Below are 15,878 nucleotides of genomic sequence, written 5' to 3'. Positions count from 1 at the left end.
GTCAGTTTGACTATTATTATAAGACAAAAATAAAAATAATTGGTGAGGATGTGGAGAATAGGGAACATTCATACACTGTTGGATAAAATATAAATTGGTGTAGTATAGAGGTTTCTCAAAAAATTAAAAACAGAACTACCATATGATCCAACAATTCCAGTTCTAGGTTTTCACCCAAAGAAAGTGAAAACACCTATTTGAACTCATATGTTCATTGCATTATTATTTATAATATCCAGTATATGGAAGCAACTAAGTGCCCATTGACAGATGAATGGGTAAAGATGTGACATATATATATATATATATATATATATATATATATATATATAACTTGGATTGACCTTGAGGGTATTATGCTAAATGGAATAAGTCATAAAAAGACCAATATGATTTAAGTTATATGTGTAATGTGAAAAAGAAATAAGCAAACAAAACAGAAACAGACTCCTAGAAACAGGGAAAAATATCTGTTGGTTATCAGAGATGGGAGGTGTTGGGAATGGGTAAAATAGGTGAAGGGGTTAGGAAGTATAAATTTTCAGCTATAAAACTAATAAATCTTAAGGATGTAAAGTACATCATAGGGAATAAAGTCAATAATAATTTAATAACTTTGTATGGTGACAGATGGTACCTGGACTCGTGGGGATTGTTTCATAACATAAAAAGATCTAATAACTATGATGTATAGCTAAAATTGATTGGATATTGTATGTCAATTATACTTCAATTAAAAAAGAAAAAGAAAAGAAACAATATGAAAATACCTAATTGAATAGATTATTATCAAAATTGCCCTCTCTATGGGTCCCTAGATACATTATAATAAGCCACAGAAAATGGAGCTCATCCAGATGGGGAGCTGATCCCTGCCTTATCCTGGAAATGAAACAAGCCCATAGAGAGTTATTAAAGCTACTGATTCAAACTTTTACTCTGGATAGTGGATCCAGAATCCCTGACAGTAAAGGGTCTGCATTCTTGAAGCATATCATGTCTGTGGTGCTCATGGTGCACAGCTCATGGGTTGTGCTTTGTTAGAATATATGTTGGTGAAAAGGTTCTCAGTAAGAATGACACAGAGCTGGCTTTAAGATGTGGAGTACCCCATACCCCATCTTCCTGGACCAGAGATCAGCATTCTTACTTTCTAAAAAAAATTTAGTTAGTTAGAATTGCTTATTAAAAAAAACTGTATTTATTTAAAGTATATAACATGATGGGAGAGATCTCAGGAAGATGGCAGAGTAGGAGGACCCTGACCTCAGCATATCCTATATTTTCAACTAGATATCATCCACATTCAAGTTAATAAACCAGAGAGGGATCCCAAGACTGACAGAACAAACTCCACAACTAAATACAGAGACATTGAATCTGAAAGATTAAGAAAGGGGGGCTCCTGGGTGAGTTAGTTGGTAAGTATTCAACTCAGTTTAGGCTCAGGTCCTGATCTCATGGTCCCTAAGATCAAGTCCCATGTAGGGCTCTGCATAGTGCAGAGCCTGCTTGGGAATCTCTTTTCTTCTCTCTCTCTCTGCCCTTCCCACCTTGTGCTCTCTCTCTCCCTCAAAATAAATAAACTTTAAAAAAATAAAATCTTAAAAAAATAATTCTTGAAAGGTTAGGAAAGTCAGATAGCCAAAGGGAGGTTGCTTGTAGGAGAGAGAGCAGGAGCTCTGCATTCAGAGAGGGCCTTTCTGCATTCAGAAATAGGCCTTCACCAGGAAGCCAAATCAGGAAGACTAATCTTCACAATATTTGTCTTTAACATCCAAAGGGGCTGAATTTCATGAGTTTTTTTTTTTTTTAACCAGTGGGACATGGAGCCTGGAACATTAAAAGTCAACTGACTCAGCACTGGACAAGTCAAGAAAGCAAGTGATACCTGAGTCACAAATCTAAGATACAGCAACCTGTGCAGAGAGGCAGTATAAAAACTGGCAGGTTACTCAATGCTGGGCACTAATGAGAGACAGACCTGTTCATACTGTTTCCAGAGCATGTTGGGGGACTTCTTTAAAAAGTAGGGAGATGACAGATACCATTTTCCTTCCCTGCCCACCAGCATAAACACAGAGCCACCTGCGGGAAGTCAGGTTGCACAGACATTTGTAGCCTAAATCCAGGTCTCAGGTCACATTTTGTTAAATCTCCGAATGGGCCTACCCACCATCACAAACCAGGCCCAGCCATGCCCAGCCATGTCATGGCGCACTGTGCTCAGCCTCACACACACCCACTGCCCCCCGTGAAATCTCCCAGCTGCTACAGTGCTTCAGGGGATCCAGCATAAGACTAGTGGCTAAACACAAATTCTGCTAATACCACACGCTACTCCCAAGTTCCCTGGCAGACATGGTTCCTTAGAGCTCATCTGGCAGGGTTTTATAATGCAACAAAGAGCTAGCAAGACCCACAACAGGCAGAGAGTCGGTGCAGAAAACCACACTCAAAAGAAAGGTGACTCAGACACAACAGCAGAGTGTAAGCTACACAGATAGGACACTCTCCTGAAGAGCCAGGTTCTGGTGAACAGGTGATAATGCACTGCAGGGCGTGACAGGACCTCCTCTTCATAAAGTCACTATTGTCAAGAGAACAAGACACAGTTGAATTTCTCAACACAAAGAAACACACACACAACCAAAAACCGTAAGATACCTAAGAATAAACCTTAACCAGAGAAGTAAAAGATCTGTATTCTAAAATCTATAAAACACTTATAAAATAAATTTGAGTTAAAAGAAATAAAGAAATGGAAAACATTTCATGCTCATGGACTGGAAGTACAAACATTTTTATATACTTTTATTTTTTAATTATAGGTAATTACATTATGATTTACATATTCATAGTAAATAAGGGTGTTTTTTTTGTAATTTACATGCAAGTTCATTAGCATATAGTGCAACAATGATTTCAGTAGATTCCTTAATGCCCCTTACCCATTTAGACCATCCCCACTCCCACAATCCTTCCATCAATCCTCTGTTCTCCATATTTAAGTATTTTATGTTTTCCCCCCTCCCTGTTTTTAAATTATTTTTGCTTCCCTTCTTTTATGTTCATCTGTTTTGTATCTTAAAGTCCTCATGAGTGAAGTCATATGATATTTGTCTTTCTCTGACTAATTTTGCTTAACATATGCCCTCTAGTTCCATCCATGTAGTTGCAAATGGCATGATTTCATTCTTTTTTATTGCTGAGTAATACTCCATTGTATATATACACCACATCTTCTTTATCCATTCATCCACCAGAGGACATTTGGACTCTTTCCATACTTTGGCTATTGTCGATAGCGCTGCTATAAACATTGGGGTACATGTGCCCCTTCGAAACAGCACACCTGTATCCCTTGGATAAATACCTAGTAGTGCAATTGCCGGGTCATAGGGTAGTTTTATATTGTTGTTGGGGTTTTTTGTTTGTTTGTTTTTTTTTTTTTTTTTTTTTTTTTTTTTTAGGAAACTCCATACTGTTTATCCAGAGTGGCTGCCCCCAGTTTGCATTCCCACCAGCAGTGCAAAGGAAATCCTCTTTCTCCAATCCTTGCCAACATCTGTCATTGCCTGAGTTGTTAACTTTAGCCATTCTGACTGGAGTAAGTGTTATCTCATTGTGGTTTTAGTTTGTATTTCCCTGATGATAAGTGATGTTGAGCATTTTTTCATTTTGGCCATCTGGATATCTTCTTTGGAAGTGCCCATTCATGTCTTTTGCCCAATTCTTCACTGGATTATTTGTTTCTTGGGTATTGAGTTTGATAAGTTCTTTATAGATTTTGGATACTAACACTTTATCTGACATGTCGTTTGCAAATATCTTCTCCCATTGCATAGGTTGCCTTTAGTTTTGTTGATTGTTTCCTTCACTGTGCAGAATCTTTTTTTTTTTTTTTGATGAGGTCCTAATAGCTCAGTTTTGCTTTTGTTTTCCTTGCCTCCAGAGATGTGTTGAGTAAGAATGCTGGGCCGAGGTCAAAGTGGTTTTTGCCTGCTTTCTCTTCTAGGATTTTGATGGCTTCCTGTCTTACATTTAGGTCTTTCATCCATTTTTGAGTTTATTTTTGTGTATGGTATAAGAAAATGGTCTAGGTTCATTTTTCTGCATGTTGTTGTTCAGTTCTCCCAGCACCATTTGCTGAAGAGACTGTCTTTATTCCATTAGATATTCTTTCCTGATTTGTCAAAGATTAGTCGGCCATACATTTGTGGGTGCATTTCTGGGCTCTCTATTCTGTTCCAGGGATCTGAGTGTCTGTTTTTGTGCCTCTACCATATTTTTTTCATGATTACAGCTTTGTAATATATCTTGAATGGATGTACAAATATATTTTTTTAAGTTCATACTACCCAAAGCAATCTACACATTTAATGCAATCCCTACAAAATACCAATAGCATTTTTCACAGAGCTAGGACAGACCTATGGTACCACAAAAGACTCTGAATAGTCAAAGCAAACTTGAAAAAGAAAAGCAAAGATGGAGGCATCAAGATTCTGGACTTCAAGCTGTATATACACACAGATATATAACATATATACATACACGCACAAATAAGAATATTACTCAGCCATTAGGAAGAACGAAATCTTGCCATTTGCAATGAATGACTTGTATGGTGCTAGACTTACTATGCTAAGAAAAATAAGTCAGTCAGAGAAAGACAAATACTATATGATTTCAATTATATGTGGAATTTAAGAAACAAAACAGATGAATATGGCAGAAAGAAGAAAAAGGAGAGAGCAAGATAAATCATAAAAGAGACTTTTAACTATAAAGAACAAACCGAGGGTTGCTGAAGGACAAGCAGATGGGAGATGAGCTAAATGCGTGATGGTCATTAAAGAGGGCACTTGTTGTGATGACCACTGGGTGTTATATATAAATGATGAATCACTGAATTCTACTCCTGAAACCAAAAACAACAACAGCAACAACAAAAACAATAAAACGATATTCACCACGCTGTTCATTAGATCCTCAGAACTTAATTATCTAATAACTAAAAGTTTGTACCCTTTGAGTAGTATCTCCCCATTTTTCCCACTCCCTAGCCCCTAACAACCTTCATTTTATTAACTGCTTCTATGAGTTTGAATTCCTTCCTTCCTTCCTTCCTTCCTTCCTTCCTTCCTTTACCTCTCATTTTCTTTCTTTCTTTCTTTCTTTCTTTCTTTCTTTCTTTCTTTCTTTTTCTTTCTTTCTTTCTTTCTTTCTTTCTTTCTTTCTTTCCTCTTCCCTTTTTCATTTCCACATGTAGATGACATTATACAGTATTTTTTCTCTCTGTATGACTTATTTCACTTAGCATAACACCCTCCGGTTTCACCAATGTTGTTTCAAATGGCAGGATTTCATTTTTATGGCTGATTAATATTCCATTATATATTTGTATATCCACATTTTCTTTATCTATTCACCCTCCAATAGACACAGGTTATTTCCATATTTTGGCTACTGTGAATAATGTTACAATGAACATGGAAAACCAGGTACGTAAAAAGGGGGCTTAACACCACTCGTCATTAGGAATTGCAAATAAAAACAATAATAAGATAGCACTTCACACCTGCTGGAATCTTTATTTTCAAAAATATAGATAACAAAAATAAGTGAGAATGTGGAAAAAAGGAACTTATGTGCATTGTTAGTAGGACTCTAAATTGATACAGATACTGTGGAAAACAGTATGGATGTTCCTCAGCATCCACAGTTTAAATCTCAATTAATTCCATAGATCATGATCAGTTAAGCAAAGCAACAGTAAAAAAAAAATAATAATAACCAGTCAAATAGCATCCTGCTTTTGTTTTTCCCAAACGAGCAAGCTGCTCTAATGTATCTGTGGTATTAGAAAAATTTCTTTTCTATTTCTGTAAGTAGACTGAATGATACTCAGATGCACCTGTGTTTCAGCAAAGATGGTGGACAATAATAGGATGTGTATTTGTGGGTGTATGTGTATGTGAATGTGTGCAGCCATGCACACAGGTATCATGATTCTTTGCCTAAGTAAAATTTGTCTTCTCAAATTGTCTGGAAGGGATGTAAGAACTCACATGCTAGCCTGAGAGGTGTCCTTTGTGACATTGTTTCTGTATTGCTTGCTTAAATGAGAGTTTTAGAATTTGTCAGAGCTAACTAACATGAGGGTATAAGCTTTCAGCTATAGGATTCATAAGTTCTGGTGGTGTAATATACAACACAGTGATTGTAGCTAAAAATCCTGTTATATACTTGAAATGTGCTAAAATGGGCACCTGGGTAGCTCAGTCAATTGAGCATCTGACTCTTGATTTCAGCTCAGGTCATGATCTCATAGTCATGAGAACAAGCCCCATTTTGGGCACTGTCCTGAGTGTGGAACCTGCTTAATATTCTCTCTCTCTTCCTCTGTTCCTCTCTCCCACTCCCACTCTCACTCTCTCTCTTTCCAGAAAAGAAAAAAAAAAAAGGAATGTGCTAAAAGAATAAGTCTATGTTCTTACCACACACAGGGGGGAAAAAAGGCAAAAATGTGTGGTGATGGGTAGGTTATCTTAATTAAGGGAATCATTTTGCAATGCATACATATGTAAAAATATTGCTATGCACCCCTTAAATATATACATTTGTCAATCATGTCTCAATAAAACAGAAAAAAAGTGAACTTTTTCCTCTTAAGGCATTGACCATTGTTCTGAACTTTTAGAATTGAAAAATCACAGTGCTACGGACTGAATTATGTCCCCCCCCCCATTCATATTTTGAAGGCTTGATTCCAATACCTTAGAATGCATATTTGCATATAGAATCCTTAAAGCAGTAATTAACTTGAAATAAGGCCAATAGGGTGGGTAGTAATCCAAAATGACTAGTGTTATAAAAAGAGATTTGGACACGCAGACACCAGAAATGCACACATAGAGGGGGAAAAAAGCATGTGAAGACACAAGAAGGTGTTACCATCTACAAGCCAAGGAGAGATGTCTCAGGAGAAACCAACCCTGATGGAACCTTGATCTTTATAGAACCGTATCCTCCAGAACAGTGAGAAATAAATTCCTGTTGCTTTAGATACTCATTTTTTTCATATTTTGTTCTATCAACATTAGCAAACTAATGCATATGTTCCCATCACAGTTTGCCACACACATATTAACTCACTAACACAAACACAAGGAAAGAAAAATTAAAAGTGCATTTCTTTCACTGTAGATGGGAGTTACACTGGAGATTGGGGGCGGGGAGGACACAATTCAGTCCATAACACCACCCAAACAAAGATTCAGTAGAGGCAGTTAGCTACATAAACCTGAAGTTTGGCATAGAGGTGCTGGTCACAGATATAATTTGGAAAGTCTTCAGGATTTAGTTAGTATTTGAAGGGATTACACTAGGTCACTAAGGAAGTGCATGAAATATAAAAGAAACATCACTTAGAAGTGCAAGCTTATGTGCAGTCCTTGCTCTACCCTTTAATAGCCATTTGACCTTTAGCAAGCCCATTCAAAGCCCCAGGGGCCCCATTTCTAAGGTGGCATTCATAATAGCCCTTTACAGAGTTAAATTAGGAGTAATCTGGATAATTCAGGGATAATTCAAAAATCAGATAAAATTATTTTGGATGTAAGATGACTCATATTGGAGTAAATCATGTCAATTGCATATTCCAATGACTATATGCCTGTGTTATATCAAAAGCATTATATACTCCTAAACAGAATAGACCCAGAATCATTCATTCGTTGATTAATAATAATAATAATAATAATAATGTATATGTATTGGATGCTGTCATATCAAGGCATATATTAGGATAAGGCACAATGTAATAGTAACTAGGGTAAATATAGCCCTTACCTTCACAGAATTTAAAAATTTAGAATTATATTCTGCAAATCTTTTAATATACATATCAAAAAATGGAAGGCAAGTAATTTAAGAGGCTAGACTAATAGCCAGAACTAGTTAGTTGAAGTGCAATGTGCAAATCCAGTCTTGACAAATTTCAAAGGCCAAATTATGCTTACCCAAATGTTTACACAAACTGAAGAGTAAATTAATCATGGTTCAGTTGGGGACCAGTGCTAGAGAAATAAGAAATACTATCCAGTGAAATTATTCCATAATATGTGTAAAAGTGTATTGCTGTCAGCTAAAGGCATTGAAGACAGGAGAATTGCAGAACAATGTACTTTATGAATATAGATACAAAAATCTTCAAAGAAAATAGCAAAGTAAATCTTGCAGAGCATACTGAAAACATTATATGCCAAGTCAGATTTATTACAGGAATGCAAAGATGATTCAACATACAAAAATCAATTCATGTAATTTAAGAAGGTAACTGCTTCAACATAATAAAGTAATATGTTTTTAAAAACTCACAGCTATGGGACACCTGGGTGGCTTAGTTAGTTGAGCATAGAACGTCAGCTCAGGTCATGATCTCACAGTTCATGAGTTCAAGCCCCACATCAGGCTTGCTACTGTCAGCACAGGGCCTGCTTCAGATCCTCTGTGCCCCCATCTGCCCCTCTCCTGCTCACCCTCTCTCTCTCTCTCAAAAATAAATAAATATTTAAATAAAGTAAAGTAAAGTAAAAATAAAAACTCACAGCTAGCATCATACTCAATTGTGAAAACCCAAGATTACTCCTAAATTCAGGAACAAGTCAATGGTGTCCACTTTATCATCTCTATTCAACATTGTGTTGAAGTTCTAGCCTCAGTATTTAGGCAAACAAGAGAGATAAAAGACTTCCAAAATGAAAATTGAGAAGTAAAATGATCTCTACTCACAAATGCCATGATTTTTAATGTGTACAATGCTGAAGAATCCACAAAATTATTAAAGTTAATAAAGGAATTCATTAAAGTTGCAAGATACTTGATCAAACACAAAATGCAGTTGTATTTTTGTACACTATCAATAAACAATTCCAAAAGAAAGTTAACAGAATAATTCTATCTACAACATCATGGGAGAAAAAAGATACTTAGTAATAAATTTAAGAATATTTAAGACTGAAAACAACAAACTATTAATGAAAATAATTGAAGACCTAAACAAATAGAAAGGCATCCATGTCTATGAATGGAAAGACCTAATATCACTAAGATGGCAATTATCCCCCAAAGTGATCTATGGGTTTAATGCAATGCCTATCAAAATACCAATGTTTTCTCTTGTCATTGCTGCAAAAATAGAAAAGCCAATTATCAAATTCATATTGCATTACAAAGGACCCAGAATAGCCAAAACAACATTGGAAAAAAAATAACAAATTTGGAGACCTCACATTTTCCAATTTCAAAACTCACTACAGAGCTATAGTAATCAAAAGTGTGGTATTTACATAACTATATACATGTAGACCAGTGGTACAGAAATAAACTCATAGATCTATGCCAACTGATTTTAGATAAGGGTACCAAGACCACTCAATGGGAAAAGAACGGTTCCTTCAACAAATAGTTCGGGAACAACTGGATAAATATCTGTTTAAATAATGAAGTTGAATCCCTATCTTATGCCATATTTAAACATGAATAATAAATAAGTAAGTAAGTAAGTAAGGATAAATGACCTAATTATAAGAGCTAAAATTATAAAACTCTTGGAAGAAAATAGAGAAGAACCACTTCATGACTTGATTTGGCAATGGTTTCCTAAATATGATACCCTAAACATAAGAAGCAAAAGAAAAAATAGACAATTGGACTTCATAAGGAAAAAAAAAAGTATCAAAACACACTACAAAAAAGAGTGGGGAAAAAAAGTGGCAACACAGAAGAAAATATTTGCATATCATGTATCTGATATAAGCAGAATATATAAATAACTCTTCTATTAACAACAAAAAGACACAAGTAATGCAGTTAAAAGTGGACAAAGGATCTGAATAAAACTGTTCTAAAAAAGATAAAGTCACCAAAAGTACATAAATAGATGCACAATATCATCAATCTTTAGGGTATGGAAATAAAAAACACAATGGAATCTGATTTCACACCCACAGGATTATTACAAAAAAAATGTTTAAGTGGCAAATAAAAAGTATTTGCAAAAATGTGGAGAAATTGGAACATACAGTGCAGTACTTGCAGGAATGTAAATGGTGCAGTCACTGTAAAAAGTTTGGCAGTTCTCCAATAAGTTAAACACAGAATTATCATATGAATCAGGGTTTCCACTCCTAGCTGCACACCTGAAATAACTGAAAAAAGACATTCAAACAAAATTTGTAGAGAAATGTTCACAGAAGCTCTATTCACAATAGCCAAAAGTAGAAACAGCCAAAATATCCATCAACAAATATATCCAATGTTCATCAGCAGATGAATGGGTAAATATAATATGGTGAAGTCACACAATGGAATATTCATTCAGCTATCAGAACAAATGAAATACTGATATATGCTACAATGTGGATAAACCTTGAAAACTTATGCTAAGTGAAAGAATCCAAACACAAAAATCCATAAAATAGCTGATTTCATTTATGTGGAATATTCAAAATAGGCAGATTCTTAAAGACAGAAAGCAGTTTAGTGGTTGCCAGAGCCTGGAGAGAGAAAGCAAATGAACAGTAACATCTGGGGTGACAAAAAAGTTCTGGAACTAGATGTTGGTGATAGTTGCACTATTTTGTGAATGCACATCATTCACTGATTTGTATACTTCAAAAATTGTTAGGACAGTAAATTTATATGTTGTATGCATTTTAATACAATAAAAAAGAATCTCATTTTTAAAGAAAAGATGTTATCTCACTGCTGTGGTATACACAAATGATTATACAATTAAATTTTAAAAAATCTATAGCAGCATGTACTAAAATTACTGTAATAAGAAAATATTCAGACTCTCTCCTTCACTGCATGATAAATCTTTGTGTAAAGAGACTTCATTCTTATGTTCTTATAAACAATGTTTGGCAGTATAAAAACAAAATAATGTTTTATTCATAAAAGTAATCAATTATTTTGATTACAATGAAATTGTAATTATTCAGTAGGGAAAAAAAATCCCCAAAGTTTCTTTCCTTCCAGTTTCACTCCCCTGACATATACATCACCCTCTGTCTCCCTCCTCAATGCTCCAGAGGATAAAATGAATGTCTCATGATTATACAGGTTTTATGACACACTTGGTCCTTTGAGGGTTGGCATGTATATCCCATTCTGGAAACACTGTGAGCCATCCTCATTCCTTTTGCTAACAGTTTTCATAGGGGAAAAAAAAAGTGTTTCTAATTTCAACCTATTCTGATTTTAAAACTCAAGAATGTGTTTTTAGACATGCATTTAAATAGAATCTAACATGTCTTCCATCAATAAGTTGGAGATTTACAATATTTTAGGGCTTCTCAAATCCCATGGCTATTTTCATACTTTTTAATGCCACATCCACTGAATTTATGGACTTTATCCATCTTTGAAGTAAAATACTCCCCATTATACAACATTTCCAATCTCCATACAGGGAGATGCTGCTGTTAGATCACCATCAGTAAGTGACATTCTTGGCTTTGTTTATTTGTTTGTTTGTTTGTTTGTTTGTTTGTTTGTTTATGGTATTTAAGGTGAACCGGTGTCACAGAGTTTCTGTCAATTCCAGTTAAGATTGATGAACACTGATCTATTTCAATAATCTGACTTGCTCTTCTTGAGGTCTTTGGTATTTTAGCAGGTTATCTACATCCAGAAGTAGAGTTTGTGACTGCATAATTGACTCAAAACTTGAACTCAAAACATTTTCATAACTGTCTCTATGCTACCTTTCTTTGTCATAATGTCAAAGACTTTGGGCAGGGATCACATTTTCAAGAATTATTATTTATTGTGACAGTTTTGGTGAATCTCTGTGAATGAACAAACCTTCTCCTCTACTTGGAATGCTATTTTTGTACTAAGAATCTGAAAGTCTCTGGTGTAGCTGCAGTACTAGCAGTGAGCAGCTATGGAACTTTGGGTAAATCACTGAAAAGTTCTAGAAATAGATAAGGTCACCATAAAGATCTCTACTTCCTCAAAAATTTTACTGAACTGTTATGTCGTGACTGACCTTATGGCCACCATCTCTGGTGATGTTCATACATTTTCTTCATATGTGAGTCCATGTGCTTTCCCCATCCCCACAGAGGGTAAGCTAATATCCACAGGCAACAATGTAGTTTTCTGTTTTGCCCTTTATTTTGCATGTCCCCATGCTCACCCAAGATGACTTCTGTAAGGGATAATCACTCTATTGTATCATGGTTCGGTTGCACACATCTGTCCTCATTCACTTCTCTTTCATATCCATATTATGAAGCCATCTATGTTCTCACAACTCTCAATGTTTCCCCAGTTTTAAGGGGGTCCAAATCCATCTTCCAGGTGCTGTTACAGAGCATCAGTTCTATACTGATCTACTATATAACAATCAGATAATTGTCTCCTAATGTTGGCTGAGTGTCCTCCACATTGGTACAGCTTCTGTTCATACATTTTTGCAAATGGCTGAAGCTCTCTGAACCCCATTTTTATATATTCATGATGGAAACTATGTATGTATTTTTAAATATGTGAATGAACATATGTGTTTAAGTTTATTTTCTTGGTTAACCTCCAGTTTTAGAGATGAGTTTAGAGTTTTAAAACTCTTTGGGATTTTAAAAGAGATGACAATTGAGTTTATAGCTGGTCTGTTCTTCACACCTGGATGGATTGTAGTTATAATGAATTTATTCTTCCTTGTAAAAGACAAGGAAGAAAAATATTGATGCTTTTTTTTAAAGACGGACCTCAGAACTTTTCATGGACATCTGAAGCAGACTGGAATTGTCCATTTTTCTCTATGTGGATTTCTGGCTTCCCACATTCTCCCTGCTAAGTCATGGTTTATTCTCTTCCACCTGTGTAAGAAGAGGGACTAATCTGGGCCAGTAGTTCTTTCCTGAAAACACTGCTGTGCGATTACACTGAAGATTCCTTAATTATGCCTTTATATCATTCTGGTACTTCCTCCATCATGACCATAAACATATTCTAATGACCTGTTTCACAATTTTTCATTCAATTACTATTGATTAAGGGATTTTCATAAGCCACACACTGAGCTAGGCACTGGGGACCCAGAAGCAAAATAAACAGAGTCATGAGTCCATGGAATTTATACTCTAGCTGAGTTAGACAGGTACAAACATAATAAATTAGAATAGCATATTTGTTCTATGGTGATAAGTAATACAAATAAAAATAAAGCAATAAAGGAAAAGAAGGGAGCTGGGAGGGTTTTCAGTATTAAATTACACCTTTGCTTCATTGTATGGAAGGGCTGAATCACTATCTTGTACACTTGAAACTAATATTACACTATAGGTTAACTGATTGGAATTTAAATAAAAACTTAAAAAATATAACACATTTACCTCAATGGAAGATGACTTTTGAAAAACAACCTGAAGAGGGTGAGAAAGCAAGTCTGTGGATGGATGTCTTGGGAGAAAGACACTGCAAGCCTTACTCAAAAAAAATGAGGGTGTTAAGCAGTGGAGACATATGATCACATTGTATCTTAACATAATCTTCTGGCCTCTGTGTTCAGAATGCCCTGAAGGGAACTAATGAGAAGAGCAGGGAGGCAAGTTTAGATACTAGATCAATAATTCAGGTGATAAATGATGGCAGCATAGTCCAGGGGTGTAGCAGTAAGGCTACAAGAAATGATGAGAACCTGAATTTTATGATAAAGCAAAAATTTGTTAATTGTGGGATTTAGGAAAAAGAGAAATGTCACGATGGATTTTATTTGGCCATTAACTGAGAGAGGGAATGGCAAGGGAACAATTTTAATGCCTCTGCAGTGTTTCATCACATGAAATACCATCTGGTACTCAAGAAAAACCTGATCACTAAACACAGGTTGACTCCAGATGTTGCTACTGTAAGCAATATTTCAATAAAATAATCAGGGTAAAGATTTTTGTATCAATGTCCATTTTCCCCTAGGTTATGCATATTTTCATGTCTTTCCAAACTAGCCTTCAGGAAGATGATGTAACATCATCCACAGAGCAGTTGAGTATATGGTTTCAAGAACAATGGATATAAAATTATGCCTAAAGTTTGCTAGCTGACAGAATCATTTTATACCTCATATCCTGTGCCCCCCACTCACTGCAGGTGGTCTTTTAGTCTTACTTCTGGCTGCATGTGATGATGGGAATAGCCAATGCAAGTTCTCCAGAAGTCTTTGTACTCCTGGGCTTCTCTGCACGACCCTCACTGGAACCTATCCTCTTCATCATTGCCTTAGGGTTTTATGTGGTGTCTATCTTGGACAATGGCATCATCATTCTGGTTTCCTGCATGGATGTGCACCTCCACACTCCTATGTATTTCTTCCTTGCCAATCTCTCCTTCCTGGACATTAGCTTTACCACAAGCATTGTCCCACAACTCCTGGTCAACCTCTGGGGACCACAGAAAACCATAAGCTCTGTAGGGTGTATGGTCCAGTTCTACATCTCTCACTGGCTGGGGGCCACTGAATGTGTCCTCCTGGCAGTCATGTCCTATGATCGCTATGCCGCCATTTGTAGGCCACTACATTATACTGTCATCATGCATCCACAGCTTTGTCTCAGCTTGGCCTTTGCTTCCTGGCTTGGGGGTCTGACTACAAGCATAGTGGGCTCCACACTCACTATGCTTCTGCCACTGTGTGGAAACAATCGCATTGACCACTTCTTCTGTGAGATGCCCCTCATTATGCAACTGGCTTGTGTGGATACCAGCCTCAATGAGGTGGAGATGTATGTGGCCAGCTTTATCTTCGTTGTGTTGCCTCTGGGTCTCATCCTGGTTTCATATGGCCACATTGCCTGGGCTGTAATGAAGATCAGGTCAGCAGAAGGACGGAGAAAGGCCTTCAACACCTGCTCTTCCCATGTGGCAGTTGTGACTCTATTTTATGGGAGCATCATCTTTATGTATCTCCAGCCAGCCAAGAGTAACTCTCATGAAAAGGGTAAGTTCATAGCCCTCTTCTATACTGTTGTCACCCCGATGCTGAACCCCCTGATTTACACACTCAGGAACAAAGATGTGAAGAAGGCTCTCAGGCACATTGCATCAGAGAATTGCTGTGGCTTTGCAGGATCATTGGGGCATATTAGAGATGTGAGTAACTTGTGAGAAGTAAGAAAAAAATTAAAGATAACAAAATTGATTGGGGAGACAGGATATTTGGGATGTAGCTTCTATTCCAATATTTCTTGAGTCCAAGGTAGGTGACAATCTGATATGAATGTGCTCATACATCATTTTCAGGCTAAGAGAAAGTATTTTCTGTTTTAATTTTTTGTTAATAATCCTATTGTTTTGTTAGTTGTTTATGTTGTTATATATATGTAATATATATGCTAATTGTCATATTGTTAATTGCTTGTATAGTTATATATATTCATTGTTATTTTTTTAATTGCTTTTAGTAATTGCCTTTGGAGATGACTAATCTGTGTGAAGTGTTTTACATTTTTTCCTAATATTTGTAACAAATCCACAAGTTAAATGTTATGAATTTCATAAAGGTTAGGCAATTACAACACTACTAAGATTTTATGCTGAGATTTAACTCTAGATCTATCTATCCATAGACATGCTTACCATTTTGTCTATAACCCCTAACCATACAATAAGAAATATATAGGAATTTGGTCTTTGTCCCTGGTGGCACAAAGCTTCTAGGACCATTGGAATTTCTTGAGTGATTTGGATGAGAGGTACGTCTTTTGTTATTCATAATGAGTCCATTTCACACATTTTCTCTATCCATTTAGTCGAACTATCTTTAGTCTGACCATTGGGAAAACTTCCTTTTACTATCATAT

General features: G+C 36.0%; 1 protein-coding gene across 1 annotated transcript; it reads left to right on the top strand.

The window, feature by feature from the left end:
• Positions 1 to 14,202: 14,202 nt before the first annotated feature.
• On the top strand, positions 14,203 to 15,183 carry LOC121016670 (olfactory receptor 2C3). The gene has a single exon (XM_040454390.1). It carries the CDS (start codon positions 14,203 to 14,205, stop codon positions 15,181 to 15,183), a length of 981 nt encoding a protein of 326 aa, XP_040310324.1.
• Positions 15,184 to 15,878: the final 695 nt, after the last annotated feature.

This window comes from Herpailurus yagouaroundi, unplaced genomic scaffold, assembly GCF_014898765.1.
Source record: "Herpailurus yagouaroundi ecotype Mexico unplaced genomic scaffold, PumYag 212, whole genome shotgun sequence".
Taxonomy (NCBI): Eukaryota; Metazoa; Chordata; class Mammalia; order Carnivora; family Felidae; genus Herpailurus; species Herpailurus yagouaroundi.
Note: the sequence above shows the minus strand (reverse complement) of the source record. Positions and strands in the feature narration are given on the sequence as shown.

Bases quoted from the DNA above. Each gene is read 5' to 3' on its own strand.
- LOC121016670 (XM_040454390.1), top strand. From the start codon at position 14,203: ATGATGGGAATAGCCAATGCAAGTTCTCCAGAAGTCTTTGTACTCCTG.